The 27,557-nt window shown below is 37.9% G+C and overlaps 2 protein-coding genes across 4 annotated transcripts in view; one reads left to right on the top strand and one right to left on the bottom strand.

The window, feature by feature from the left end:
• Positions 1-1,990: 1,990 nt before the first annotated feature.
• Positions 1,991-17,098, top strand: DHRS7 (dehydrogenase/reductase 7). Its single transcript, XM_031679104.2, has 7 exons — positions 1,991-2,319; positions 7,660-7,812; positions 9,508-9,614; positions 10,074-10,313; positions 12,671-12,793; positions 14,010-14,225; positions 16,869-17,098. Exons 1-7 carry the CDS (start codon positions 2,187-2,189, stop codon positions 16,914-16,916), a joined length of 1,020 nt encoding a protein of 339 aa, XP_031534964.1. The 5' UTR covers positions 1,991-2,186; the 3' UTR covers positions 16,917-17,098.
• PCNX4 (pecanex 4) overlaps positions 4,667-27,557 on the bottom strand; it is a 54,599-nt gene continuing 31,708 nt past the window's right edge. Inside the window, exons 11-12 of one of the 3 annotated variants that reach the window (XM_072963162.1) lie at positions 21,349-21,427; positions 4,667-5,018 (exon numbers count right to left, since the gene is read on the bottom strand). In XM_072963162.1, the coding sequence (XP_072819263.1) occupies positions 5,014-5,018; positions 21,349-21,427 (84 nt within the window). In that variant the 3' untranslated portion in view covers positions 4,667-5,013. Of the gene's footprint in view, positions 5,019-10,691; positions 11,285-20,708; positions 21,428-27,557 lie in introns of those variants that run through there. The other 2 variants (XM_072963161.1, XM_015249775.3) reach the window with 2 other exon arrangements.

The raw sequence follows: 27,557 nt of genomic DNA, 5'->3' as shown, positions 1-27,557 counted from the left end.
CCTTCCAGGGCTGACAGATCAGAAATCGTATTCTTTGGGCCAGTTTTTCCCAGCCCTGGACCTGCTGTCCCATATCCCACTCCCATAATTGCCACTTGCAGATCTGTCCCCTTTCACCCTTGCCCCCTCCTCCCCTGCAAACACAGCTGGAGTTTGTGATGGAGAATTCAGTATACCCATCCATGGTGTGGTCTTGTTGGATACAAAGTATAACTCAATCCATTCAGTTTACAGAAGAGAAAAAAGGCTCAGAGGAAACTCTTGAATAGAATTTGTTCACTGTAGTGAGACTCAGTATAGTATTGAAACCAAGCACGACCCTGAATAGCCCTCCCAGGTACAAAAACTCAATGTACCCTGTCTCTTGTTTGTAGAAAAACTGTAGTCTCCTAGGCCTCCCCTGAGTCACAAAAGAGCAGGCTCAGGCAATTACTGATTGGGACAATAGGGTCACAGAATCTTTAGTTCCTCCTTGAAGGACATAGAAAACAGTGTCTGATGCACATTCCTAAGTTGTTTTGCAGATAGTAAAACTGCCACCAAATGGAAGATGCTAACTGCATGATGACCAGACTGTAGACATAACATACATAAGCTGCTCCATTTTGCACAATTCCAAGAACTGGCTTCAACAAAATGGTGACAAATTGACCCTAGAACTGAAGATTAACTGCATTTAAAACAATCAAGACAGTGCTGACCAGACCACCACATAACCAGTTTCAAGGTGATTTTTGGAGCTGACCGTGCTGTTCTGCACATAGCCCAGGCCTGCACACCCCTGAAACTTCCTGATATCTTCTTATAAAACCCTTTACCCTCTAACTGACAAGTGGGAGATGGTTTTTGGGGAGCTAGTGCACCATGCCCCAGGTTGCCAGCTGCCTGAATAAACCATCTTTTTTTTTTTTTTTTGGCCCCCACCAACCTTTGTCTCTTGGAACATTGACTTGAGAAATGAGGAGAGGAACCTGAGTTCAGGTCCAGCTATAACGGTAACAGTATTTTTAAGCACCTTATTTGAAAAGTCATTTTTCATAAGGAAAATAAAACCCATATTGCAAAGGTGACAATATTATTCCAAGTTGTAATTGGGGGAAATCACCAGTCAGGGTCAAGTTCTACCTAGGGCACATCTTTCTCCAGGAACCCAGAATATCACAACATTCCGATTCATCACAATGTAAACACTCTTATTGCTTTCAGGTGCAAGGAACTCTATAGGTGAGAATACAGAAGTTTATAAACAAAGTCCCTGCCTTTCAGGTTGGAGTCTAAGAAATGATAATTACAATAGAAACAATAAATAATAATTAATAATGATAATTCTAATAACTACGAAAGAAAGAATGAATATAATTATTGTATATGAGCCACTGTGCCCTTCACAGGCATTGTCTCATTTAAGTCTCCCTATATATTCTTTCCTGGTACAGTTTGGGAGATAATTTACTCAAAGTCCCGGAGGGCTCAGCTACTGAACTCTATTTGAGACGGCTCCTAGCACTTCACTCAAGGATACGTGTGAATCTGCACTTCCTCATTCATCAGTGGGGCAAGGGTCACCAGCAAAGTGTTTTCCAAATGTGGGTGGACGATCCCACTCAGCCATTGGGTTAAATCGGTGGGGGAGGGGGGTGGAAAACAAATGGATGGTTTGTTGGGTTCCTTTAGCTAAAAAAGGAAAGATAAGAAGGGGGAGGGGGAGGAGGCCGAATTCATAGGTTGGAATATTTGCTCTCTTTCTCTTGATACAAGAGCTTTGAAGGCTCTATGTCCTCAAGACAACTGTTAAAGAATCGTTCTTGATGTCACAAATGCTGTGACTACTGTACCAACAGAAGCATCGCCAAGTACTTGACATCTATGCCGTCTGTTCTTACTGCAATCCTTTACTGGGCGCCCAAGCAGATGAGACCTGGGCAGCGATCCCGGGGCTCGCCGCTGGGCCGGCCTCCCCCACGCCCTATGGGCAGAGCGCTGCCCGGGGGCGGCTACCGGCCGCGTGGTGCGGGTCCGGCCGCGCCAGGCCGCTCCTCCTCCCACGAGCCTGCTCTCGGGGCGGGCCCGGGCCCGGCCGGGCGGGGCGGCGGCGCTGATGCACGAGCTCTGCCGCGGGGCTGAGAGGCGGTCAGTCGGCCGGTGGGTCCGTAGGTCTTTCGCGGAGCCCGGCGCGCGTGGCCGCGATGAGCTGGGAGCTGCTGCTATGGCTGCTGGCGCTGGGCACGCTGCTCGCGCTCGTGGTGCAGCTGCTGCGCTTCCTGCGGGCCGACGGCGACCTCACCCTGCTGTGGGCCGAGTGGCAGGGGCGACGCCCAGGTGAGGGCCCGCAGCCGCCTCTCCGGAGTGGGAGGCCGGGCTCCGTGCGGTCCGATTTCCGCTGCTTCCGCGGCCCTCCGAGTGGCGGGGAGCTTCCGGGCGGCGCTTTCCCCGGGGTGGCGGCGCTGTGGATGCGGGAGGAAGGGGCCGGGGCCAGGCGGGGCGGGTCTGCCTCTTGTCTTCTGTCCTCGTCCAAATGGACTCGTGGGGTTGCCAAACTAAGAGAGCGCTGGAATCGGCGGGGGCGCCCTCAGGTTTCCGAATCCGGTTCCCAGGGATTCTGATGCAGGGTCGGTGGACAATACTTTGAGAAACAGCGCATTTGTAAAGGAGCTTCCTTTTGAAGACTAGAGCTCGGTTTTTCTACTTCCTGTTGTTGTTTATCTTCCATTTCACACTGTACTCAGAGTTGTAAAATCCGAGATAATCCAGTCAGCCACATACCTGCCTTCTCACTGGGCTGAAAGTATAACCCTAGATAGAACTGGGTTGGCAAGATCATTATTGGTATAATAAAGGGCGTTCTGCCTATCTCACTTTTCTGTGTGCTCTATTTAATATTTAATGGTGTTTTACTAAACGCATTCTATGTGCTAAGCAGGGTGCTCGGCTCTTTTCACACATGAACCCTTAACAATGATTCTTGTAAAGCAGGCATTATTAATGTTATTCTCCAGACAGGGAAACTAATGTTCAGAGAAATTCAGTGGCCTACCCAGAGCTAGGCTTTGGATTCACAAGGGCTGGGGGGAAGTGGGGTTTCCCTGGGCCTGGTTTCCTGTGTGAAAATATGCAAGTCATGTGAGGAGGTTTGCTTGGAAGCGATAGCTAATATGCTTTAAAAATGGGGCCCGGGAAGGAAAGGGGGAACCATATTGCTTACAAGGGGGTGAAAATTCATTCTTGGGGACCGAAAAAAACCTTAATGGTACATTGTTTTCTGCCCCTCCAAAGCTCAACTCTACCTGACAAAATGTTATTCGTTAGTATTTCATTTTTCTTCCTCGGGTTTTTGGGGTATAGTGTGTGCAGCGCTGTTGTTGAGTTCATAGAAAGTATATTACACATATACAAAGTCAACGCCGCAAAACTATGGCAAATGGAGGGCAGTGACTGGCAGACGTTTCTCTTGGTCCTTTGCTCCATCTCAGCAGGTGGAGTGCATATGCCTATTGGCTGCTTTGTGGATGTTTGTGGTTGATCCTCAGTGCTTTTGTGTTAACTTGGACTGTGAGAATTGTATACAAATAGTTATAATTTATTAGTCTAGAAAACTTATTTCACCCATTACGTCAAGTGCTGGAAAGGAAAAATGTTGACAATATCTAGCAGCTAAATTAAAAGTCATTTTTACATATCAAGCAAAAGTTACAAGTTAAGATAATTTTTAAGAACTTTATTTAATTTTTTCAATTTTACTTTCGCTGGAAAAATAAAAGTTTTGAAGGTTTTTTAATATGTTTGATTACTTTGCCATTATTAGTATGTAGTTATATAATTTGCTAATTTATATCTGTAATATGATATATTACAGATTAAGTAAATACAAGTTATTCAGCAAATACAGGTACAAAGTTAAACGTTAATAGCTTTTACATTTTAGTTTAACTTTTAACTTAATTTTTAAATTTCACCATTCTTAAAACCTGCATTGAGTAAAGAGTAAACCTTATAGAACTTCTTTTATGTATAAAGCACAGATAGATACATGTAAATACAAAAACAGATACACAGTGTATCTGTGGAATTGAAATTTCATGGGGGAGTTATTAGGAAAAAAAATGACTCAAAAGACTCCTAGGGACTGAGGGGTGAGGGTGATAATAAAAAAAAATTAAAGGAACATGAAGACAGACTCAAGTTTCCAAAAGAGCTCAGACTGGAAAGATGGGCAGACTCTGTCAAAGTTAGAAAAAAATTATCCTCCTTTTCTTCTCTATAGGTTTGTTATTTTTTTGTCACTTGAAAAAATAGACAATATACTCACATAAGGCAAATTTTAAAAATACAAAAGGCTATACTGTCACAAGTAAAGCTCTTTCCCACCCTTGTCCCCCTACCACCCAGTATGCCTCTTTGGAGACAACCACCATTTCCTCCTGCCTTTTATGTATCCTCCTGGAGAAATTCTCTGCCTTTCCAAGCACGTATCTCACATGGTGAAATTTAAGAGTGACTAATTTTAGGTATTGCATGTAGATCCAGAAAAAATCCATGGTACCAGTCCAGAGAAGGAAAAGTCTTAACAGCCGCACATGTGAGGAAAACTCAGATTTTAGTTGACAGTCACCTCAACATGAGTCAACTGTGTAGTGAGGTGCCAGAAAAGATGAGGCAAGCCTGGGAGACGTGTAGGGTCTGATGGCACAAACTGCAAACAACAACAGATGTCTTTTGAATACCTGCTTGTTCATGCTGGCCTCTGTGCTGGGCACTGGGGACACAGCAGTGACCGACTCAGCCATTCTCTGAGTCCTCACGGAGCCCCCCTTCTGGGGGACAAGGGAGCTGATAAGTCATGTCAGCCACTCTGAACTGTCCGGACCCCATGGGAATCCTGTGTCCTGCTCTGGCCAGCTCCCTTCACTAGGAACATTGACCAACTGGAGCTTGTGCAGAGGGTGTGAGCAGAAGAGTGAGGAGACCGGATGCCGTGTCATCTGAGGGAAGGCAGCAGACACTGGAGGTGTTTACTTAGCCTTAAAGAAGCAAGAGATGAAGGGACTTAGGGAGGACATAACAGTTGTTGTCAAGTAGATGAGGGACTGTCTTGTGCAAGACAAGCTTGACTTATTCATCCTGATACTACCGCAAGGCAGAAACAGCTACTGATCTGTGGAAGTTAAAGGTATAGCACATTAGTATAAGAAAGAATTGTTGAAGCCCTTGAGTGATTAGACTTGTCCAAAGAAGGAGCAGGGGCCTCAGAGATAAGCAGCTTCCTCTTGCTGTGAGGAAATTAAGCAGAGACTAGGCAACAGCCTGAGGGGAGAATTTTCAAACTAGGTTGGAGATTGAACTGCAAATTTCCTTCCAACTCAGAATCTGCTTTCAGAGGACTTTGGTTGGGGGAGGGGGGCATTATGTACTCCAGATTCTGTAGACTTGGTGAACAAAAGCTGGAGCTAGGTAAAAAAGTTTTCTTCTCCATCGTGGGAAGAAGGGTGGCAGAACTGCAGGGGTGCTAAAGTAAAAGTGAGCCTGGGGCTTTCATTGTTGTATTTAAATAATACTTGCATATTGGTGTACAAATGAAGAAATCTTTGTTCTATGCTGGTTAGTAAATAGTTACAAATTAATATTCACCATGGAGTCTGCGTTTTGAAGAACTTTGGAATAATGAGTGGTTAGTGAATGAACAAATGGCTGAATATACATTCTGCTATTGCTAATAAAGTCCTTCAGGAAAGTTGTTCAGTACACAGAAGTACCAAAGATGGTAGGAAAGCACTGTAGCCTGGACACAGAATTTGGGATGTTTCTGTCCTTAGTTCAGATATTTACATGAAACCTTCTTCCTGAGGACACATTGCTTTTTCTTGAGTGGCTAAGAAACAGTTGGGTTTTAAAATATTGATCATATTAAATTGTGGGCACGATAAAGCTAGTGTTCAGAGTGTGGGCTTTGGAGCCTCACGTCCCCACTCTGCCAGGGTTCCTGGGTGTTTATTCACCGTGATTTATGGAGTCCTTTCTCTATTCCAGTTTCTGTAGGAGGCTCTGTGGACACAGTAATGAACAAGGAAAACAGGGAATTTACAGGCTAGTTATGTAAATGAATCTCTGTGAACCTCAGTTTCCTTTTTTATAAAGTTGAGATAATTCCTGTTTCACCAGGTTCTTGTGAGTTTTAATAAGGTAATGCCTTTAAGCTCATAGGAAGCATTGAACAAATGTTAAACCATTATAGTTAGTAACCCCATTGTCTCTGGCTGGGGAAATCAGAACACACAAGTTACTGACTGAATGTTTTTTGCTGGCAAAAAGTCCATTTGTTTAACAAGCTTAGCAACAGTTACAGTTGACATTTTATTAGGTGTGTGTCAGACACTGCTCTGAGTGCTTTACACGTTTTGGGTCATTTTTCTCCACAGTCCTATGAAGGAGCTGTGGAAAATGAAGGCACTGAGTTCTCCCACGGGAGCATTTCACTGCTGTCTGTGGCACAGCTGGGATCTGAACCCGGGCAGTTCCAGTGCTTGTGCTGTTAACCCGACAGTCAGGTTTTGGAATTGTTTGACTAGAACAGCAACTTGGTTTCCTGACTTTAACTTTTATGATCTAAAATCAGTGTGTTAAATAATACCTTGTTTGCTATTTTTTTGATAAATAACACACATTTCAATAATTCAGGCACACTGGAACGTTGTACCACAGTGACTCTCTATGAATTCACATGGACACTGGCTAGCATGTCCTGCGGTGCAAATAAGTTTTTCATTGGAGAATAAACCACCCGTCATTGCTTTATTACTGTAACATTTTTACAGTCTTTAACAAGAATATACTTGGGCAAGCAGAGTACAACATTTCATCTCTCTGTCATATGCATTTCATCTTTCCTCAGATGAAAGCTCAGGCATTTGGGGAGTACTTTTACAAAATGACCTTTCATTGATAGGCATCAGATATGATTGATAAATGAAGAAAACATGACTTTAAAAATCGGAGATGATTCCTCCATACTCCAGAGGAGAATTTGGCATATTCAGATACATCATCAATACCTCCATTGCAAGAAGTTGGAGCAGGAGAGCTGAAAACTAGATGAGAATTTTAGTGGTCATCTTGTCTGAATCCTTCATTTATGGATAAGGAAAGTGAGACAGTGAGTCCAGACTCTTAGCCTTACTTTCCTCCATCAAAAAAAATAGATAATCAGAGCTTTAGAGTCAGGCCATGGAGTTATAAAGCTTACCTTGAAGTAAACTCTAGAAAACTCACTAAGCGTCTAGAATATACAAAATAATGTGTTGATCACTGTTATCAATATAATTTGTATTCATGCTTTTTTTTAACTAGGTAGAACGTGTTTTCCTAGGGTATTTAATTGAAGAAAATTTTATATCACTTTATTGAGGTATGATTGTCGTATAAGAACACCTGTCCATATTTAATGTATACAACTGGACGAGTTTGGGGATAAGTATACACCTGTGAGACCATCACTACAATCAAGGCTGTAAACATAGGATATTTACATTTTTAAGCTCCACACATTATGTCTTCATATTCAGTGATTTTGTGTAAAACTTTTTTTTTTTTTTTGGTTAATCTTTGATTTATGGATGTAACCCACAGTTTATTTTCTCCTCTCAATCCCCGCCCCTTTTCCAACAGAATGGGAGCTGACCGATGTGGTGGTGTGGGTGACTGGCGCATCAAGTGGCATTGGTGAGGAGCTGGCTTACCAGCTGTCTAAACTAGGAGTTTCTCTTGTGCTCTCAGCCAGAAGAGCACACGAGCTGGACAGGGTGAAAAGAAGATGCCTTGGTAAGTAAATCTAAAATAGCAGCAGGGATTCCTACAAGTACATCAGAATCCAAAGTCCAAAATCTGAGAATTTTAGGGGGGGATTCTCCTGGGAAGTACACTTGGGTTCCAAATGCTCCAAGTGTTTTGACCCAAATCCTCTTCCTTTTGTCATCTCTTAGCTTCCCTGGCCTTTGTCTCCTCTTTTTCTGCCACCTTTCTACTGTTTTTGGCACTGGTTCTTGTCGTTAAGGAGTGGCCATCAATTCTCTCAAATGCTGGTGGATTTTTAGTGACCAAAGAAATGTCTTATATTTTCATCTTAGAGGAAGAACAGTGTGGTTCTTACGTATGACATACGTGTAACCATAGAAATTTAATTAGAAAAGATCCTTACTCATTTTGCTAAAATGTCAGATACTAAAGTCCTATGGGATGGTATAAGATTTTTGTTATAAACGAAAGAACAGGAATGGAATTAAGTTTGGAATAAAACTTGAGATCATATTTTTTCATATATATAGGACAACAAGGTTTTTGTCTGTCTCTTTGGATTTTGGTGTAGTTATGTTCACATTGAAAATAGCCCCAAGTAATAAAAGTTATTCCCCATGGGACATTTAGTATCTAAGCTGAAATAATTTTGAGTTTTCTGGCAGACTTTTTTTTTTTGGTCATCTACCTGTCATTCTTTAAATATCTTTCTTTCACTTTGCTGATGGAACTAACCACCCAGAAATAGAGAGTTAGTTGCCACATGGCCTCCTTCACGGTATTGCTTTCAAAAGCCCCTTGTGTTTTTGCACTGGGCCACTTCTTATGGCAGTTGCTCATCCACTGTTGAGACTTGCGCTGGCAGAAATGAACCATAACAGCTTTCTTAGCTGGAAGAAGGCTGCTTTCCTTTTATCTGTCAGATCATTGGTGCAACTATGCTATTTCTTTTAAAACAGTTCATGTTTCACAATTTACTCCTTTGCCTATAAAGCCTTTACACCACGTATGTTTTTCTCTACTTGCTTGTTTTTCTTATTGAAACACAACCTTGTTGTATTTCAAGGTTAGAATCCAAAAAGATTATTTCAAGGTTAGAAATCAAAAAGATTATTTTCTATTCTTTGGATGAATAGAAATAGAAAAAGGGCATTACAGCCCAACGTATTTCTTGGTTGGGAATTTCAGGATTGTGTCCTTTTCCGTCTTTGCCTCCTGGAATCTTTAGCCTCTGCAAGGAAGCTTCTAGGTGTCATGCAGCTGGAGGACTCTGAACTTCTTACTGATTTTCAGCATAAATTATTTTTGTTTTTTAGTGTGTTATGTAAAAAAGCAACTAAATTTTGTGAACCTGTCATGAAGCAGATATACCTCTATACTTTGAAAGAAACTGCTCTAAAATTTCTGCTTTTTTTTTTTTTAGCTTGGAGTATAATACTGATTTCTTCTAGAGTCTGTTCTAATGTTAGACTGTATCGTTCAAGGTGAAGAGAGCCCTTCTACTTCCCATGTACCCAGCTAGCTCGCTGTCTGATAAGATGTTGCCATATCACCACCCATTTTCCTCTTGGTCAGTGAGAGAACCTCATCCACAGAGCCCCCAGAAATGAGTCCATTGCCAAATCTGGTTGTAGGGTGGGTGTTAGACTCAATGTAAGTAGTAAGGAGCTTAAGTGAACTATCATGTGACTTCCACATTAATTTTTAAGTGTCTTTATTTAGAGAATGGCAATTTGAAAGGAAAAGATATACTTGTTTTGCCCCTTGACCTGGCTGACAGAAATTCCCATGAAGAGGCTACCAAAACGGTTCTCCAGGAGTTTGGGAAAGTAAGTAGCATTTTGACTGGGTAAATCTTGCTCTGAAGTAGCTACAAAAGAGATTCCCATCTGTGGTGCTACCATTAAAAGGGCTTTAGGTAAATGGGTTCATGCGGTGAGATCAAGGCCAATGAGTTGGGCCTCAATCTCTGAGTCTGTGGCTTTATGTAATTAGTACTTAACAAATACTAACGCCTCCTCTATGTAGTAAAAAGAAGCTAAAAATTCACTGTGCCTTCTATTTTTGTGACACTTACTACTCTCCATATAAAGTCACTTAAGATAGGATTTAATTCACAGGTGAATTCTAGCTTCCATTTTATCTTTTTTATTGCTGACTTCTGGAAATATACCAGTCTGTTCCATTGATTCATCACGTTAACAACATAACCAACTATTCCTAGGAATTCCATCAATCTATCTATAGGTCATCCCTAAAGTGCCCCTTTTCTGATTTTCTTTAACTAGATCGACATTCTGGTCAACAATGGTGGAGTATCCCAGCGTTCTTTGTTTATGGACACCAACGTGGATGTCTACAAGGAGCTAATAGAGATTAACTACTTAGGGACCGTGTCCTTGACAAAGTGTGTTCTGCCTCACATGATTGAGAGGAAGCAAGGAAAGATTATTATTGTCAATAGCCTCCTGGGTATTATATCTGTGCCCCTTTCTGGTGGATATTGTGCCAGCAAACATGCTCTTCGGGTAAGGCTGCCAAAACTCAACTCTGATAGAACTGACCTGAATGTGTATATGGGGGATTTGGCCATGACTGAAAGAGGTCATCGGGGCTGGGTAGGGATGTAGGGAGACAGAAAGACCCAAGGAGACCTTGGATAGAAGATGTCCCCAGAAGATGCTGAAAAAAGACTTGAGCCTCACGTGCCTCTTCTTAATTGAACAGACATGTATTGAGCACCTACACTGTTGTACTGCAACAGATCCTGGGGATGTAAAGATGATAAGATATGGTCCCTGCCCTCAAGAAGCATATAGGCTAGTTGGCATGTCACCCTTTACCTTATCCTCATTTCTGCCACACTTTCATGGCAAATTTGGGGCCTACCCCTTGTTTCTTCTACAAACACTTGTCCTCCTCATTTCTGTGATTTTTTTCCTTCCCCATTATTGTTGTTTATTTTACCTGAATTTCTAAATATACATGCATGTCAGAGGTAGGAACTGCCCACTGGATGATTATCCCTCAGCTTCATATCCCTCCTGGGTCTAGCCTGGACTCTATTTACCCTGGTTACATTGTAAGAAAAAAATCTAGTTAAGGCAGAGGCTAGGAGAAAGCTTGATTGGGTTGCATAACTGATGAGATGTAAATATTAGAAATGAATGAATTTTTAATGTTGGCTTATGAATGGATATGAAGAAATGTTACTATACTGGTATGGAACAAATTAAATCATAAGGCCAATAGGAGGAGAATAGTGAAAGACACATGATTTATAATTAATGCTGTCGAAGGTCAGTTTAAGTAGAATGCTTCACGGTTGGCATAATGAGATGCAATAGCTGAATGGTCGTCACAGTTTCATGAAACTTTGAAGCTTTGGTTCCTTAGGGTCCTCTTTCCTCTGTGAAGAGCAGACAGTTGCAGAGAGTGGTGAAATGAAATGCTGCACGGATGATTTCCTCATATTTGGTAATGAGGTATCAGTCGCTTCCTGCAGAGCAGTTGGGCAAGTCTTAGGCAGGCAGATGACAGAAGGTGGTCACCCCATCTCTTTGGCGCCAAGTAGCTCATAAGACCTGCAGGATGCTTTCAGTCAAACACCATATGAGTTGTCTGGCCTGCCCTCCAGGACTCACTGTTTTATTACTGGATTTGATTGTGTGATACCGTGTGGCAGGTTGAGACTCTAGTTATATCAGTAGTTGAACACTGAAACCAGGAGGTTCTTTTTGAAGAGCATATTTCCTTCCTTGATGCCCAGCAAGCTAGGGAGTGAACTTTTCATTGAAAAGTTTACAGACTATGCTACATGTGATTTCAGACAAGGAGAGGTTTTAGGGTCTGCTGTATTGGCTTTCATGAGGTCCTCTCCCCTTTTGCTATAGAGGAGCAGAGGGTTAAGGGTACGGGAGTGCATTCATTTATGAAGACTTTTTCTCTGTCCATCTGAGTCAGGCACAGTATTACTCTCTGACAGCATGAACCCTCACAGGCCCTGTGTTTATTTGCACTAAGGGCTGGTAACTGTTTAAAGTTACTGGATCATAAATGAATGTACCCTGGGTTAGCTATTTGGGCTTTTGAAAGTTAACTCAGCTTACAACAATGTAGTCTTGAAATGTTTTCTGATTTAGGAGAAGAGATGAGGGGAAGTAGATGTTCACTCCCTACTTGGTTTAGAAATGGCCGGTATCTTTAAAGTCTAGGAGGTCTAGCTTGTTTTTACAAAAGTTATTGAGTAAACAATCATATTACATTTTTAAATAGCTATGTACTCTCTTACTACCCCTAAAAGATAAATCTTTGCTGAAACTAATGGTCTGTTAAAACAGTAACTAAAAAAGTTGAACTCTATCCTCTATGATAGTTTCTGTTAAGTACTTATCTCCTCTGTCTCCCCCTTTTGCACTTTAGGACACTTTGAGGGATAAAAAGACAAACAAACAAACAAAAAAAACCCAGCCTCAGTGATGCTCAGTGGAGAGCATGCAGCCTTTTTGCAATGGGGAGCAAGGGACTGGGTGAGAGGGTGCATCAGAATCTCCAGGGGGTAGTCTCTCGCTTATCCAGTGCTTGCCTACCGTAAAAATGATTGATGGCACAAGCCACCACTGCCAACAGGGGCGAACCATTCATACCTGGAAAGAGCTGAGAAGGCCTGTTCTAGATTGCCTCCAGTATTACAGTTAAAAATGCCTCATCTTGCATAATTACATTTCCTGTCCTTTACTCAAGCATTTCAGAACATATGTGGATAATGTGCTGCTATTGTCCTTCATAAAAAGTTGAAGTAGAAGTAATTTCATGCTAATAGTAAACATGAGATTTGTGTCTGTATTGAATTTTATTTGCCTTTTTTTTGGTTTTTGCCTGTTAGGGTTTTTTTAGTACCCTCCAAATGGAGCTTGACGCCTACCCAGGTGTAACAGTTTCTAACATTTGCCCAGGACCTGTGATATCAAATATTGTGAAGAATTCTCTAACTGGAGAAGTCACAAAGGTAAACATTTCTGGTTGGGGAATAATTTGAATGCTTTAGTAGTTACATACTGGTGTTACTATCACTATGCCTCAGAGTTTTCATGTTAGAATTGCTTATGAATTACTTACAAAACTTAACTCATAGCATTAGGAAATGTCTTGATGTTAGCTGATGGTGCTTTGGCATCCAGTTTTAATAAAAGCTAAAGTTACTAAGATACTGCTTATAGGTAATCCACTATTATGGGGGCTATCAATATTTTAAAAGCCAAGTTTCTATCAATTAACAAGTTATAGCAACACTTAAAGGTTCTGTGTGGCTGAATTTTAGTACGTTAAATCTCATTGGGATTTTAAAGCTGGAATATGAAGGAGCTTAGAAAAAGCCTTGTCAAACTGTGATAATTTTAGGTTAGCCTCACCCAGTGCTTCTCTCAGCAATCAGATTACATATAAGTGATCTATCAAATGAATAGTAAATGTCTCATGAAGAATCTAGTATCACTCAACAATATAAAATCCCTCTAAAGATCATGAAATTTTCCTTCTTCTCCATTAATACCTATTTATACTGAGACATACATCTGCATATGCTTATATGTAAATGTTTACAGAAAATTTATATTTTCACATTTTCTGTGGAAGTGCTATGGTAAAACAGAATAAGAACTCTATTATAGCAATCAAGGAACTTGGAATATAGATTTGGTTACCACTAAGTGATCTGTGTGAGCACAGATAAGTCACTGCCTTTCTGGGCCTTCATTTATTTATTTGTAGAATGGAAGTAGATTAACTAGAATGGCAGTACCAGATTTGTTCAATACCAAGAAACCACATTTATCTTCTTCCTCCAGTTCATCCACCACGGACTCCATGTTTTATAGAATTTCCTTTGCTAAATGTATTAATAATTTGTTTAAAATTTTTTGTTATTAAAGTGACATATAGTTATCATTCAGATGGTATAATTCTAACTAAAAGCAAAGAACCTTTATCTTTTGTTAGCCTGCACAGTCTTATCTGGTTAAGTCTGTGAATTCCCTTAGGCTTTTTGAAATACTACAAACAGCTTATAGACACCCATTCGTATCTATGGGGACTCCTAAGGGGCATGAGGCTGCATTAAGGGGGTCACTCAACTAGATGTCTTCTGGGTCCTTTCTAGCTTAAAAGTTCTGTGAAATGCCTTGGATAAATAGTCACCACTCACTAATTTTTAAAAATTTTCTTAGATTCTGGGCAGTGAGGCAGACCAGTCCCACAAGATGGCAACCAGTCGCTGTGTACGGCTCATGCTAATATGCATGGCCAATGACTTGAAAGAAGTTTGGATCGCGGAGCAGCCTTTTCTGTTAATGGCATATTTGTGGCAATATATGCCAACCTGGGCCTGGTGGCTAACCAACAAATTAGGGAAGAAAAGGATTGAGAACTTTAAGAGTGGTGTGGTAAGACCAATTTATACATTTAAAAAAAACCTATCAATCTTATAGGAAAGTATGAAATTTTCTAGTGCTTAAACATTTTTCTTACTAACCCCTCACCAACCTCATGGTATGAATACAAAAGGTATAAAAAGGTTTCCATCCCCCAAGCATAACTGTTGGTTTACTATAAATTGCTACTGGTTTTGGGAAAAGTTTTCTACAAGGTAAAATCATACCAAAGATTGCTATTTTTTTCTTCTACACTTACTGTTTGGCCAGTGTTTGTGCCAAAATGCACTTTCTCCACCATTTCTCCCCACTAACTCCTATGCATCCTACAAGTCTCAACATCTTACAAGTGTCACCTCCTTGGGTTGATACCTGGCCTCTCCTCCCCTTTCTCCCCAACTGGGTGAACCTCAGCCTTCTGCTTACTTCTGTCAAAGCACTTGCCACACTATTAAAAGAGACGTACTCTCATGTGTAGTACTGGTTCAACCTTTTCCCAAAGTACTTTGCACATCTGAGGTGCCTGTGTCCGTGCCTAAGAAGATATGCTGATCATTCTTTCAACACTCATTTTTACCGAAAAGTGAGGAATGTTATAAACTCTGAGGAAACTGTGGCCATCAAAAGAGTTTAATGAATAAACAGCACAGGAAACATAAGTTAACCCAAAAATTATAAACATGATTATGTGAAGAAAGGTTATTTCTATGGCTGGTTTTTACTGTTAAAGTATTTCTTTCAATGATCACTAACTTTCTTTAGAAATGTTAGTAGGGACTGTATATAAAGAAAATTATAAAATAGGATCATACCATTTGTATCATTTTATAACCTACCACTATTTAAGCAATCACAAACTGTTAGATGTTAAATATGTTCCAACTTTTTGCAGGACAGTGAAAATGAATTTGTCAAAAAAGCAAAAAACAAAACAAAATACTTCAAGAGATTAAAGGTTATAAAACTCTCATGAAGCACTCGTGTGTCTAGAGCTTGAAAAATCAAAGGGGATAATTCTTTTTCAACCAACTTATAATAAGGACCAGTTTGCTTTGGTAATGTTGGGACTTGGTACTGTGGGATGGTTCTAAAGGTAGGGCTTCATCAAATATTACATCTGTGTTTGAAATTTGAAGGATAGCAGATATAGTGGCACTGTGCCTAGTGATGGGTGAGAGTTGAGAGGGAAAGGCCACTTTACTAGGGAAGTGACCCAGCATCCTGGTAAAGAGCATGCAGCCTAGTGCCAGGCTACACCAGCTCTACCCCATACTTGTCCCATGCAAGTTAATTCTTGTAAGTCAATCTCCCCATCTACAAAATAGAGATTAACGATGTTAATAGCGTCTAGTCATAGGATTGTTATGGGGATTAAATGAGTTAGTATGTGGAAAGCTCTTGAAACATACCATGCGGTGTTATGCTTATTAAGGTAGTAGCTGTTAATGCTTTTGTTTTGATGGCAGCAGGATATTCAGTGAACAGATAGCAAAGGTCAAAGAGTTAACTTATATGGTAGAGAGAGAATACATGATAGAATTAATTGTTTCAGAAGGGAAGGAAGAACCAGGGGCTAGAGTTTCAGTCCCACTGTAGAAGCTGTTGTTCTTTCGGGAATGTCCATAAGGTTATTTTGTTTTGTTTACAAAATATCTACCTCTAAAATATAAAAAACATCACCCAGTAAAAAGCATTTGATTCTATCTAACATTTGCTAAAAATGATGACCTCTCTCTCCCTACCAATATCTTTAAAATGTTGCTTATTACATAGTCTTACTGCTTTATCACTCTAGGATAAACTGGGCATCCTTTTATTTCTCAGAACTATTTCTGAGATATACCACATTCTTTACACAAAACCCTAGAAACTTCTAAAAGTTTTTCCTCACTTCTTTAAGTTCAGTTCTCTCCTCCCTGCTTCTTTCCTCGCCACTGTTATTTTCTATTGTACATATCCATCTCCTTAGATTTGTTTATAAGCATCTAAGTTAAGAGAATGCCAGTATTAACCCAAACTAAATGTACTTGTTGATAGTACTTGAATTTGTTTCTGTCTTTTAGGCTAGGAACAGTATGTCTGGAACTTTGTTTTGATGAATTTTTATTAATTTTAGGGATCAAGAACAATAGCTGCATTGAACTTCGTGTTATAATTTATTGCCTTATCTAGTGCAAATTCTTGCAAATGGTAAATGCATATCTTCCCACATGAAATGTCACCTCTTCAGGATTATTGAGTTGCCTTGTTTTACTCTTGAAGCAATATACTAAAAGTTCACGAATCATTTTAGAGTTATCTGTCAAATATTTCAATTCTAAATACTCTGACTTATTCTTTGTATTTATTAAGGCAAGTTGGTGTGGGTATGACATGCTGATCCAGAAGAGAAATAACAGATTTCAGCATTTATGAAATAGCATAAGAGATGCTAACCAACGACAGGGGAAATAATGATGCTAACTAAGCCCATTAGAAAAATTTTTGTGTAGATGTAGAATTTTGGCTGATTTTTATTCTTATTTAAGCTCTTGACCAGGTTTTATAAGGATTCTCAACAGTGAATCATAATGATATAGCTCCTCAAAACAGAAGGAATTAATTATCAGAACTGGAGTAGAGGGACTGATTCATGTTTCTGTCACTCTGTTATAGGATGCGGATTCTTCTTATTTTAAAATATGGAAGCCAAAACATGACTGAAGGAGTATTTGCATTTTTCAAGCCACTGGAGAGAAATGGAAAACATGATAACAGTGATCTTCTTATACACTGAAAACTAACTTGTGATTTTTACTTCTTAATAGACACAACTTTCCTTTCAATATGTATTAAATAACAAAAGATTGCCATGAGTCTTGCAATAAAGATATAAGCAGATATGATATTCTTGGATAAAAGAGCATTTTTAACATACTCTAGCATATACGCCTAAAACCTAGGCTAGGAGAATGCTAACCAAAGAATTACAGTAATCCATTTAACATAAATGCATGGACTATTACATGAAGCAGAGTGCTGGGTAATGGGCAGATATAAAGAAGTATCTGAAATGGTCCTGCCTCCAAGGTGCTTACAGTCTCTCAGAAGAGTACAGGTACAAATGACTATAATTTGAAGCAGTTGGTAGGACTCATAGCAGTCATAATTTATTAAAAACCTATTGTATGTCATTTGCTGTACTGAGGTGCTTATTGCTCCTAACAGCCCTCTAAGGTAGGTGGTATTATCCATCTTTATACATGAATAAAGAAATGCCCAAAGTAAATTAAGTGTAACTTTCCAAAGGTCACTGAGCTAGTAGAAGGTAAAGCCTGAGTTAAACTCAGTTCAGGAAGACTCCATAGGCAACTCCTTACTTTCATTATTATAATTAATTTTACTTTAATCTTTAGCACCTTACAGGAGAAAACATGCATAGGCCACAATAGAAAATCAAATATTCCTTGATTGTTTACTGTCAAGGGAGGTATAAGAGGGGAAGAAAAACATGGTTCTTATTTATAAGCAGTTCACTGTTTAGCTATGGGCAAAGTAACACCCATAAAATAACTGTGGAATAGTTTTTGGAGAAGTTGGAGGCCACCCTGGTGGCTGTACTTTGGCGGAGGAGGTTGGGAAGGTGGTACATGGTGGAGTTATACCATGGGACACAGCAAGTAAAAGCCATGGAATAAATGCACACATGGCAACGTGGATATATCCTAAAGCATGGTGATGAGTGAAAAAAGTAAATGATGAACTATAACACAATCCTGTTTACATAAGACGTAAATTTATGTGCATAGAGGATAGTGGTCATTTTGCCCACAGTGGGTCCAGATAATGGAGTTATTAAACATAAGCTTGAAAATTATGTTTAGTACTTTTAAAGATATAAAACGCAAGAGTGAGAAATTTAGCAGCAACCTAAATGTCCACTGATGAATGGATAAAGCTGTGGCATATCTACACAATGTAATATTGCTCAGCCATAAAAAAAATCTTTCCACTTGAGACATGGATGGATCTAGAAGGTAATATGCTAAGTGAAATAAGTCAAAGTCAAATACCACATGATCTCATTTATACGTGGAGTTTAAAAAACAAAACAGAATAAAAAGCATGCACAGATACAGAGAACAAATGGCTGGGTGTGGTGGGGAGGCTTGGGGGCAAAACAGGTGAAAGGGATTAAGAGGTACAAACTTCTAGTTATAAACCCCTATGGGTTTCTTCCTATTGTCTATTGTTTCTCTTGGATTTTGATCATGTTGTCTTATCTCCTCAGGTGCTTTTAGATTGTCTAACATAAATATGAAAAATTACAAAAATAACTTAAAAGGTCCAGAGAAGATTGACATTTGCTCTGATTAGTCGCTAGGTACACTACAAATCCAGGGTCACCTTAATTCAGTTTTAGGGATTGAAAAGATTCAAACTGCATCTATTCTTTTGTTCACCCTTACAATTAGGATGTAGTCTTTGCGGTCCCAATCCAGTGTGCTCAGTTACTAGGGTCCCTTCTTCCTTGGAGAGCCCTGAACTCCAATTTTTAACCCTCTAACTTAGTAGCTAGGCTGCCAAAAATGTTAGTTATCTTCTCAGCCACCTCTTTCTGAATTGGCAAATGCTCCTAGAAGAAAAGCAGCTCAAAAGCTGAGCTCAGGTCTCTAAGTTTCATTTCTACCTTGGATCTTGGTGATGTAATTCTTCACTGTCTTCTTGGTTCTCTGATATCTTTAAGCAGATTTAAAAATATTATTTTGCCCAGCCAGTTCTCTGTGAGATGCCTGATGTGAATTACTGATGAACTACTAACAGTGAAAGTCAAAAAAGCTGGTTTTAGAGAAAATTTGGTGGAGATGGAGATAAGTTACACATACAGGTTTGATGCTAAGAGAAGCTGAGCTAGGTACCTGTGTTTGAACAGCATCAAATTATTGATGATATTTTAGATCTTGGGAGTGAATGAGGTTGTCCACTGTGAATGTAGAATAAGAAGAGGGGGCCTGAACCAGTTGTTAAGAAATTCCAAAATTTAGAGGTAAGGTAGAAAAGGAAAAGCAGGTTGAGAAGGAGTAGTCAGGGATATGAGATGAAAATGAAGATAATGGAAAGGAAAAAAAAAAAGAAAAAAGGATAAATAAGATGAGAATATAAAAGTAACTACAATTTAACCTTGAACAGCACTGGGGTTAATCTACATATAGTATTCATGGATTGAACCAACTGCAGACCGGGTAGTAACTTAGTATTTACTAATGAAAAATATCCATGTGCAAGTGGACATACACAGTTCAAACCTGTATTGTTCAAGGGTCAACTGTAGTTGGTTTGACAATATGAAGGTAAATAATGACCTTAATAAAAACTTTCTTTATTTGGGGGGATAGTAGAGATGGAATCCAGACTGGAATGGTCTGACAGGTGAATGAAGATGAGGAAACTTGGCCAGGAATGAAATGGAGAGACATGGGAGCAGTTTGAGAAGAATAAAAGGTAAAGGGAAAGCATGGCTTGGCATTATTATAATAGTGAAAATCTTTAAACAACTTAAAATGCCCAGTATTGGGGGGATAGTCTAATAAACTGTTGTATCTGTTAATGTTAGCCAATCATTAAAACTGATAGTGTTTTTAATGATATGAGAACATCTTCCTATGTGACATATATATATACACACACACATATAATTTTCTAGCTAGTAAATCTCAATCATGTAAATCATAAGCCTGAGATCTAAATTCAGATGTAATACCATCTTAATAACTATACTATATTGCTTTCCCCCAAATGACTAACACACAAATCTCATGAATTCATTAATTGAAATCAGTTCAAAAAGTTGTTATCCTCTAACATTGCTGTATTGAACTGTTCCACATAACAAATAAATGGAGTAATAGTAATAAAAACCTAATTGGTACATTTCAAATTCACTTCAATAATTTCTAAAAGAATATACTACTGTACTACCAACCTAGGAGGCTACTATAGATTAAATAAGGTGGAAATAAAGTAAGGGGTAGAGGAAATTCATGTCTCAAATGACAGATTCATTGCTCACCCCCCTTAGGATGAACCTGTAAAAAGTTCCTAAGCAGCAAGAGGATGAAAATAAAATAGTGATCACATTAAGAAAAAATTTCTCTCATGTCTTTCTGCCTTGAGTTTAGATACCTTAAGATGCTTGTAACTGGTAGTCCTATTGGATAAGGACTGAAGCAGTATATTCAGTTGAAAAGAAACACAGAAGGACCCAGATTGAAAGAATGGCTTCTATAGTCACAAGCAGATTGCCCTAATGTTGCTAATCCTGTGAGTATTCACATGATGAATGGGATGAACTCTTTTCCTTTCACATGTATCAAAAGAACACTTGGAAAGAAAAAGATTTTTTTTAAAGAGATTTGACTAAAATTTTTGAAGATTTTTGAATTGAAGTAAAGAAAAGAAAATACATAGATTATGTGAAAACATTCAGACCATGTTAAATGTTAAAACAGTACAAAGTTTGAAAATACTATAAAATTTAATTATATTTGAAATAAATATATATACATTATGTAACCTTCAATAGGATCCATTAGCATCTTAAAAACAATATGTGTATCTTTTAAGTATGTAAAAATTACATAGCTGTTGACACCTCTAAGGCAAGTCACTTATTAAGAAAGCATTAAAAAACTATCTAATCTCATACAAATGCTTTACATTACCAAAGCCTACCACAATCTATAGGGCACAAATATTGGCCAACTAGTTCTAACTTTTATGTTAGACATAAAGTTGTTGTTTTAAACCACTGAGATATCTAAGAGAATCAACTCTACAGAGCTTAGCTTTTCTCAGGCATGTGACTTGTGGAAGGAGAGAGGGAAGTCCAGTGAAGTTATGAGGAATCACACTGTTACTTTTCTAGAGTGAAAAAATAAAAACATCTCATTTGATGATAATACATTTACAAGTCAAAATGGGCTCTAAAACAAACGTATATGGAGAGGTTTTGAAGAATAAATTGGATATCCCAGGGGAGGATCAGCCGCTTGTACTGTAAGGTTTCTTAAGAGAAGTGGATGAGCTTGTATACTGTAACGCTCCTCATCATCATTTGTGGCATAAAGCAATTCCCATGAAAGATTGGCCCACTGACCTCTAACAGCTTCAGCGTTTAACTTCCCGATTTGGATCAGTAATTCTTGAAGGGTAAGTACTCTCCCAGTGTAAACTCCCTGCAAAGAATAAAGGAGGTGGGAGGGAGTGAAAAATAAGAGAGATTATATTCAGGCCTTTATATTTTATACAAACTTAGAGAAAAATTCTATTGTAGTTAGGCAAACAGAAAGTGGTGTTATCAAAATATACACACAAGTTACTTGTCTTCAGAATCAAGAATCACTTCTATTTGGTAGTTCTCTGAGTAAGTATGAGAAAGAAAGTTCCCTGACAGACACTGCACTCACTTCTCTCTCCATTCCTCTCTATTCCCTCACCCTATCCAGCCTCAGCAATGCATAAGTCATAAGTACTAGTCAGTGAACAGTCATCCAATAGACTCTTTTTAAAAAATAGCTTTACTGAGATATAGTTCACATTCCATATAATTTATGGATGTAAAATGTACAATTCAATGGCTTTTTAGTATATTCAGATATGTACAGCTATCTCCACAATTTTAGAACATTTCCATGACCTCAAAAAGAAACCCTGTGCTCTTTAGCTATTAGCCTATACCTTAATGCCCCCAGTCCTAAACAAAAATTTTTTTTTAAGATTCCATATATGAGATTATATGGTATTTATCTTTTTCTGTCTGACTTATTTCACTTAACATAAAACCTCTAAGGAGGTTTATCCATGCTGTCACAAATAGCAAGATTTCTTTTTTTTTTATGGCTGAGTAATAGTCGTGTGTGTGTGTGTGTGTGTGTGTGTGTTTTCTTTATCCATTCATCCATAAGTGACACTTCGGTTGTATCCATGTCTTGGCTATTATAAATAATGCTGCAATGAACATGGGGGTACAGGTATCTTTTTGAGTTAGTGTTTTCATTTCCTTTGAATAAGCACTTAAAAGTGAACTTGCTGGATCATATATATGGTAGTTCTATTTTTAATTTTTTGAGGAATGTCCATATTGTTTTCCATGGTGACTACATTAACTTATATTCCCACCAAAGGTACACAAGGATTCCCGTTTCTCCACATTCTAGCCAACATTTGTTATTTCTTGTCTTTTTGTTAAGAACCATTCTAACAGGTATGAGGTGACAGTGGCTTTGATTTGCATTTCCCTGATGATAGTGATGTTGAAAATCTTTTCATATACCTGTTGGCAATCTGTATATCTGCTTTGGAAAAATGCAGATTCAGTCTATTCAGATCCCTTGACCATTTAAAGATCAGACTGATTTTCTGCTAAAGTATGTAAGTTTTTTATATACTGGGTATTAATCCCTTATTAGATATATGTTTTGCAAATATTTCTCCCACTTTGTAGGTTGTCTTTTCAATTTGTTGATGATTTTCTTTGCTATGCTGAAGCTTTTTAGTTTGAAGTAGGCGCACATGTTTATTTTTGCTTTTCTTGTCAAATTCAAAAAAAAAATCATCACCAAGACTGATGTTAAGGCTTTGCTTACCTATGTTTACATAGACGTTACCATCCATGTTTTCTTCTAGGAGGAGTTTATGGTTCCAGGTCTTATGTTTAAGTCTTTAATCCATTTTGAGTTAACTTTTTTGTATGGTATAAGACAGTGGTCCAATTTCACTCCTTTGCAAATATGGCTGTCTAGTTTTCCAAACACCATTTATTGAAGACACTGTCCTTTGCCCACTGCATATCCTTTGTTGTAAATTGACCATATATGTGTGGACTCTCTATTCTGTTTTACTGACCTATGTGTCTGTTTTTATGCCAATACCACACTGTTTTAATCACTGTGCCTCTGTAATAAAGTTTGAAATGAGGAAGCATAATGCCTTCAGCTTTGTTCTTTCACAAGATTGCTTCGGATAATTGGGATCTTCTGTGGTTTCATACAAATTTTAGGATTGTTTGTTCTATTTCTGTGAAAAATGCCATTGGATTTTGACAGGGATGGCAATGAATCTGTAGATTGCTTTGGGTAGTATGAACGTTTTAACAATGTTAATTCTTCCAATCCATGAGCATGGAATATCTTTCCATTTATTTGTGTCTTCTCTCATCATGCCGTATAGTTTTTATTATCTTTCACATCCTTTAAAAAATTTATTCCTTGGTTTCCATAATTTCTCTTTCTCATAGTTCTCTGTTAGTGTATAGAAATGCAACAGATTTATATATATTAATTTTGTATGCTGCAAATTTACCAAATTCATTGATGAGTTCCAGTAATTTTTTGGTGGTGCCTTTAGGATTTTCTATGTATATGATCATGTCATCTGCAAACAGTCACAGCTTTATTTCTTCCTTTGCAACTTGGATTCCTTTTATTTCTTTTTCTTATCTGACTGCTGTGGCTAGGCCTTCTAATGCTATGTTGAATAAAAGTGGCAAGAGTGGGAATACTTGTTATGTTCCTGATCTTACAGGAAATATTTTCACCATTGAGTATGGTATTAGCTGTGGGCCTCTCATATATGGCCTTTGTTATGTTGAGGTATGTTCCCTTTATACCTACTTTGTTAAGAATTTTTATCATAAATGAATGTTGAATTTTGTCAAAAGCTTTTTCTGCATCTATTGAGATGGTCATATGATTTTTATTCTTTAATTTGTTTATGTGGTGTATCACATTGATTGATTTACAGATATTGAACCATCCTTGGATCCTTGGGTAAATCCCACTTGATCATGGTGTATGATTCTTTTAATGCATTGTAGAATTCAGTTAGCTAATATTTTGTTGAGGATTTTTGCATCTTTGTTCATCAGTGATACTGGCCTATAATTTTCTTTTTTTCTTTTTTCTTCTTCTTCTTCTTCTTTTTTTTTTTTTTGGTGATATCCTTGTCTAGTTTTGGTATCAGGGTGACGCTGACCTCATAGAATGAGTTTGGAAGCACTCGCTCCTTTGCAATTTTTGGAATAATTTAAGAAGGGCAGATGTTAACTCTTCTCGAAATGTTTGGTAGAATTCACCTGTGAATTCATCCAGTCTTGGACTTCTATTTATTGGGAGTTTCTTTATTACTGATTCAATTTCATTACTGGTAATTATTTTATTCATATTTTCTATTTCTTCCTGGTTCAGTCTTGGGTGATTGTACATTTATAGGATTTGTCCATTTCTTCCAGGCTGTCCATTTTATTGGCATATAGTTGTGTGCAGTAATCTCTTATGATCCTTTGTATTTATGTGTTGTCAGTTATAACACCTCCCTTTTCATTTCTGACTATTGATTTTAGCCCCTTCTCTTTTTCTTAAAGAGTTTGGCTAAAGCTTTATTAATTTTGTTTATCTTTTCAAAGAACCAGCCCTTAGTTTCATTGAGCTTTTCTATTATTTTTTTAAGTCTCTATGTCATTTATTTCTGCTCTGATTTTCTTCTAACTTTGCAGTTTGTTTGCTCTTCTTTTTCTAGTTCTTTCAGGCATAAGGCTCATTGTTTATGTGAGATTTTTCTTCTTCCCTGAAGCAGGCTTGTGTCATTATAAACTTCTCTCTTAGAACTGCTTTTACTGCATCACACAGATTTTGGATCATTGTGTTTTTGTTTTCATCTGTTTCCAGATTTTTTTTTTTTCCTCTTTGATTTCTTCAGTGATCCACTGGCTTTTCTGTAGTATATGGTTTAGCCTCCAGGTGTTTGTGGGTTTTTTTTTTTTTTTGGTAGCTTTTTTTTTCTTGTAGTTAATTTCTAGTCTTCTAGTGTTATGGTTGGAAAAGAAACCTGATATGATTTTGATTTTCTTAAATGTACTGAGATTTGTTTTGTGGCTAGCATGTGATATATCCTAGAGAATGTTTCATGTGCACTTGAAGAGAATGTGTATTCTGCTGCTTTTGCATGGAATGTTCTATATATGTATCTATTAAGCCAATTTGGTTTAATGGGTTATTTAAGACCAGTGGTTTCCACTGATCTTGTCTGGATGATCTGTCCATTGATGTAAGTGGGGTATTAAAGTCCCTTACTCTTACTGTGTTACTGTCAGTTTCTCACTTTATGTCTGTTAGTATTTGCTTTAAGTATTTAGGTGCATCTATGTTGGGTGCATAATATTTACAATTGTTATACTGTCTTGTTGGATTGATCTGTTGATCATTATGTAATGTCCTTCTGTCTCTTGTTACAGTCTTTGTTTTAAAGTCTTTTTTGTCTGATATAAGCATTGCTACCCCAGATTTCTTTGGGGAAAATAACCCCATTTACAATTGCATCAAAAAGAATAAAATATCTAGGAATAAATCTAACTAAGGAGGTAAAAGACCTGTACTCATAAAACTGTAAGACAATGATGAAAGAAACAGAAGATGACACAAACAGATGGAAAGAGATACCATGTTCATGTTTGAAACAATTAATATTGTTTAAATGACCATATTACTCAAGACAATCTACTGATTCAATCCTTATCAAAATACCAATGGCATTCTTCACTTAACAAGAACAAATAATTCCCAAGTTTGTACAGAAACATAAAAGACCCTGAATAGTGAAAACAATCTTGAGAAAGAAAAATAAAGCTAGAGGTATCATGTTCCCTGAATTCAAAATATATACTAAAGCTACAGTAATCAAAAGTATGGTATCGGCACAAAAATGACACACAGATCAATGGAACAGAACAGAGAGCCCGAAAGGAACCCACACTTATGTGGGCAATTAATCTATGATAAAGGAAGCAAAAATACACAGTAGGAAAAAGACAGCCTCTTCAATAAATGGTGTTGGAAAAACTGGACAACTACATGCAAATGAATGAAACTAGACCACTCTCTCACACCATGTACAAAAAAGTAAATTCAAAATAAATGAAAGACTTAATCAGAAGACCTGAAATCATAAAACTTCTAGATGAAAACATAGGCAGTAAGCTCTATGACATTGGTCTTAGTAATGTTTTTTTTTTTTAATATGTCTCCTTACACAAGAGAAACAAACAAAAGTGAACAACTAGGAGTACATCAAACTAAAAAAGCTTTTGAACAGCAAAGGAAACTATCACAAAATGCAAAGGCCACCTACTGAATGGCAGAAGATATTTGCAAGAAATATGTCTGATAAGGTGTTAATGTCCAAAATATACACAGAACTCATACAACTCAACATCAATAAAACAAACAACTCAATTTAAAAATGAGCAGAGGACATGAATAGATGTTTTTCCAAAGAAGACATACAGATAACCTACAGGCACATGAAAAGATACTCAACACTGCTGATCATCAGAGAAATGCAAATCAAAACCACAATGAGATATACTCTCACACCTGTCAGAATGGCTATTATCAAAAAGACAATAAATAACAAGTGTTGGTGAGGATGTGGAGAAAAGGAAACCCTTGTACACTGTTTGTGAGAATGTAAATTGGTGCAACCGTTATGGAAAATAGTATGAAGGTCCCTCAAAAAATTCAAAATAGATCTACATATGACCCAACAATTCCATTCCTGGGTATTTATCTAATTAGAAAAAAATATATATATATATGCATGCTTATGTTCATTGCAGCATTATTTATAATAGCCAAGCTACGGAAGCAACCTAAGTGCTTATCAACAGATGACTGGATAAGGAAGATGTGGTATATATACATGATGGAATATTAATCAGCCATAAAAAAGAATAAAATCTTTCCATCCAACAACATGGATGAATCTAGAGGCTATTATACTAAGTGCAGTGTCAGACAAAGAAAGACAAATACTGTACAATTTTGCTTGTATGTGGAATCTAAAAAACAAAACAGAAAAAGAGTTATAGACATAGGAAATGAACAAGTGCTTCCCAAAGGAAAGGGAGGAGAGGACGGGGATAGAAGGAGGAAAGAAATAGGTGAGGGAGACTGAGGTACAAACTTACCAAAAAAAAAAATTTATTCCTAGGTATTTTATTCTTTCTGATGCAATTATATGTGGACTGTGTTCTTTTGTTTTGTTTTGTTTTCTTTTGTTTTAACATTTTTTATTGATTTATAATCATTTTACAATGTTGTGTCAAATTCCAGTATTCAGCACAATTTTTCAGTCATTCATGGACATATACACACTCATTGTCACATTTTTTTCTCTGTGAGTTATCATAACATTTTGTGTATATTTTCCTGTGGTATACAGTGTAATCTTGTTTATCTATTCTACAATTTTGAAATCCCAGTCTATCCCTTCCCACCCTCCACCCCCCTGGCAACCACAAGTCTGTATTCT

Source organism: Vicugna pacos, chromosome 6 (genome assembly GCF_048564905.1).
Source record: "Vicugna pacos chromosome 6, VicPac4, whole genome shotgun sequence".
Taxonomy (NCBI): domain Eukaryota; kingdom Metazoa; phylum Chordata; class Mammalia; order Artiodactyla; family Camelidae; genus Vicugna; species Vicugna pacos.
This window is presented reverse-complemented; position numbering and strand designations above follow the sequence as displayed.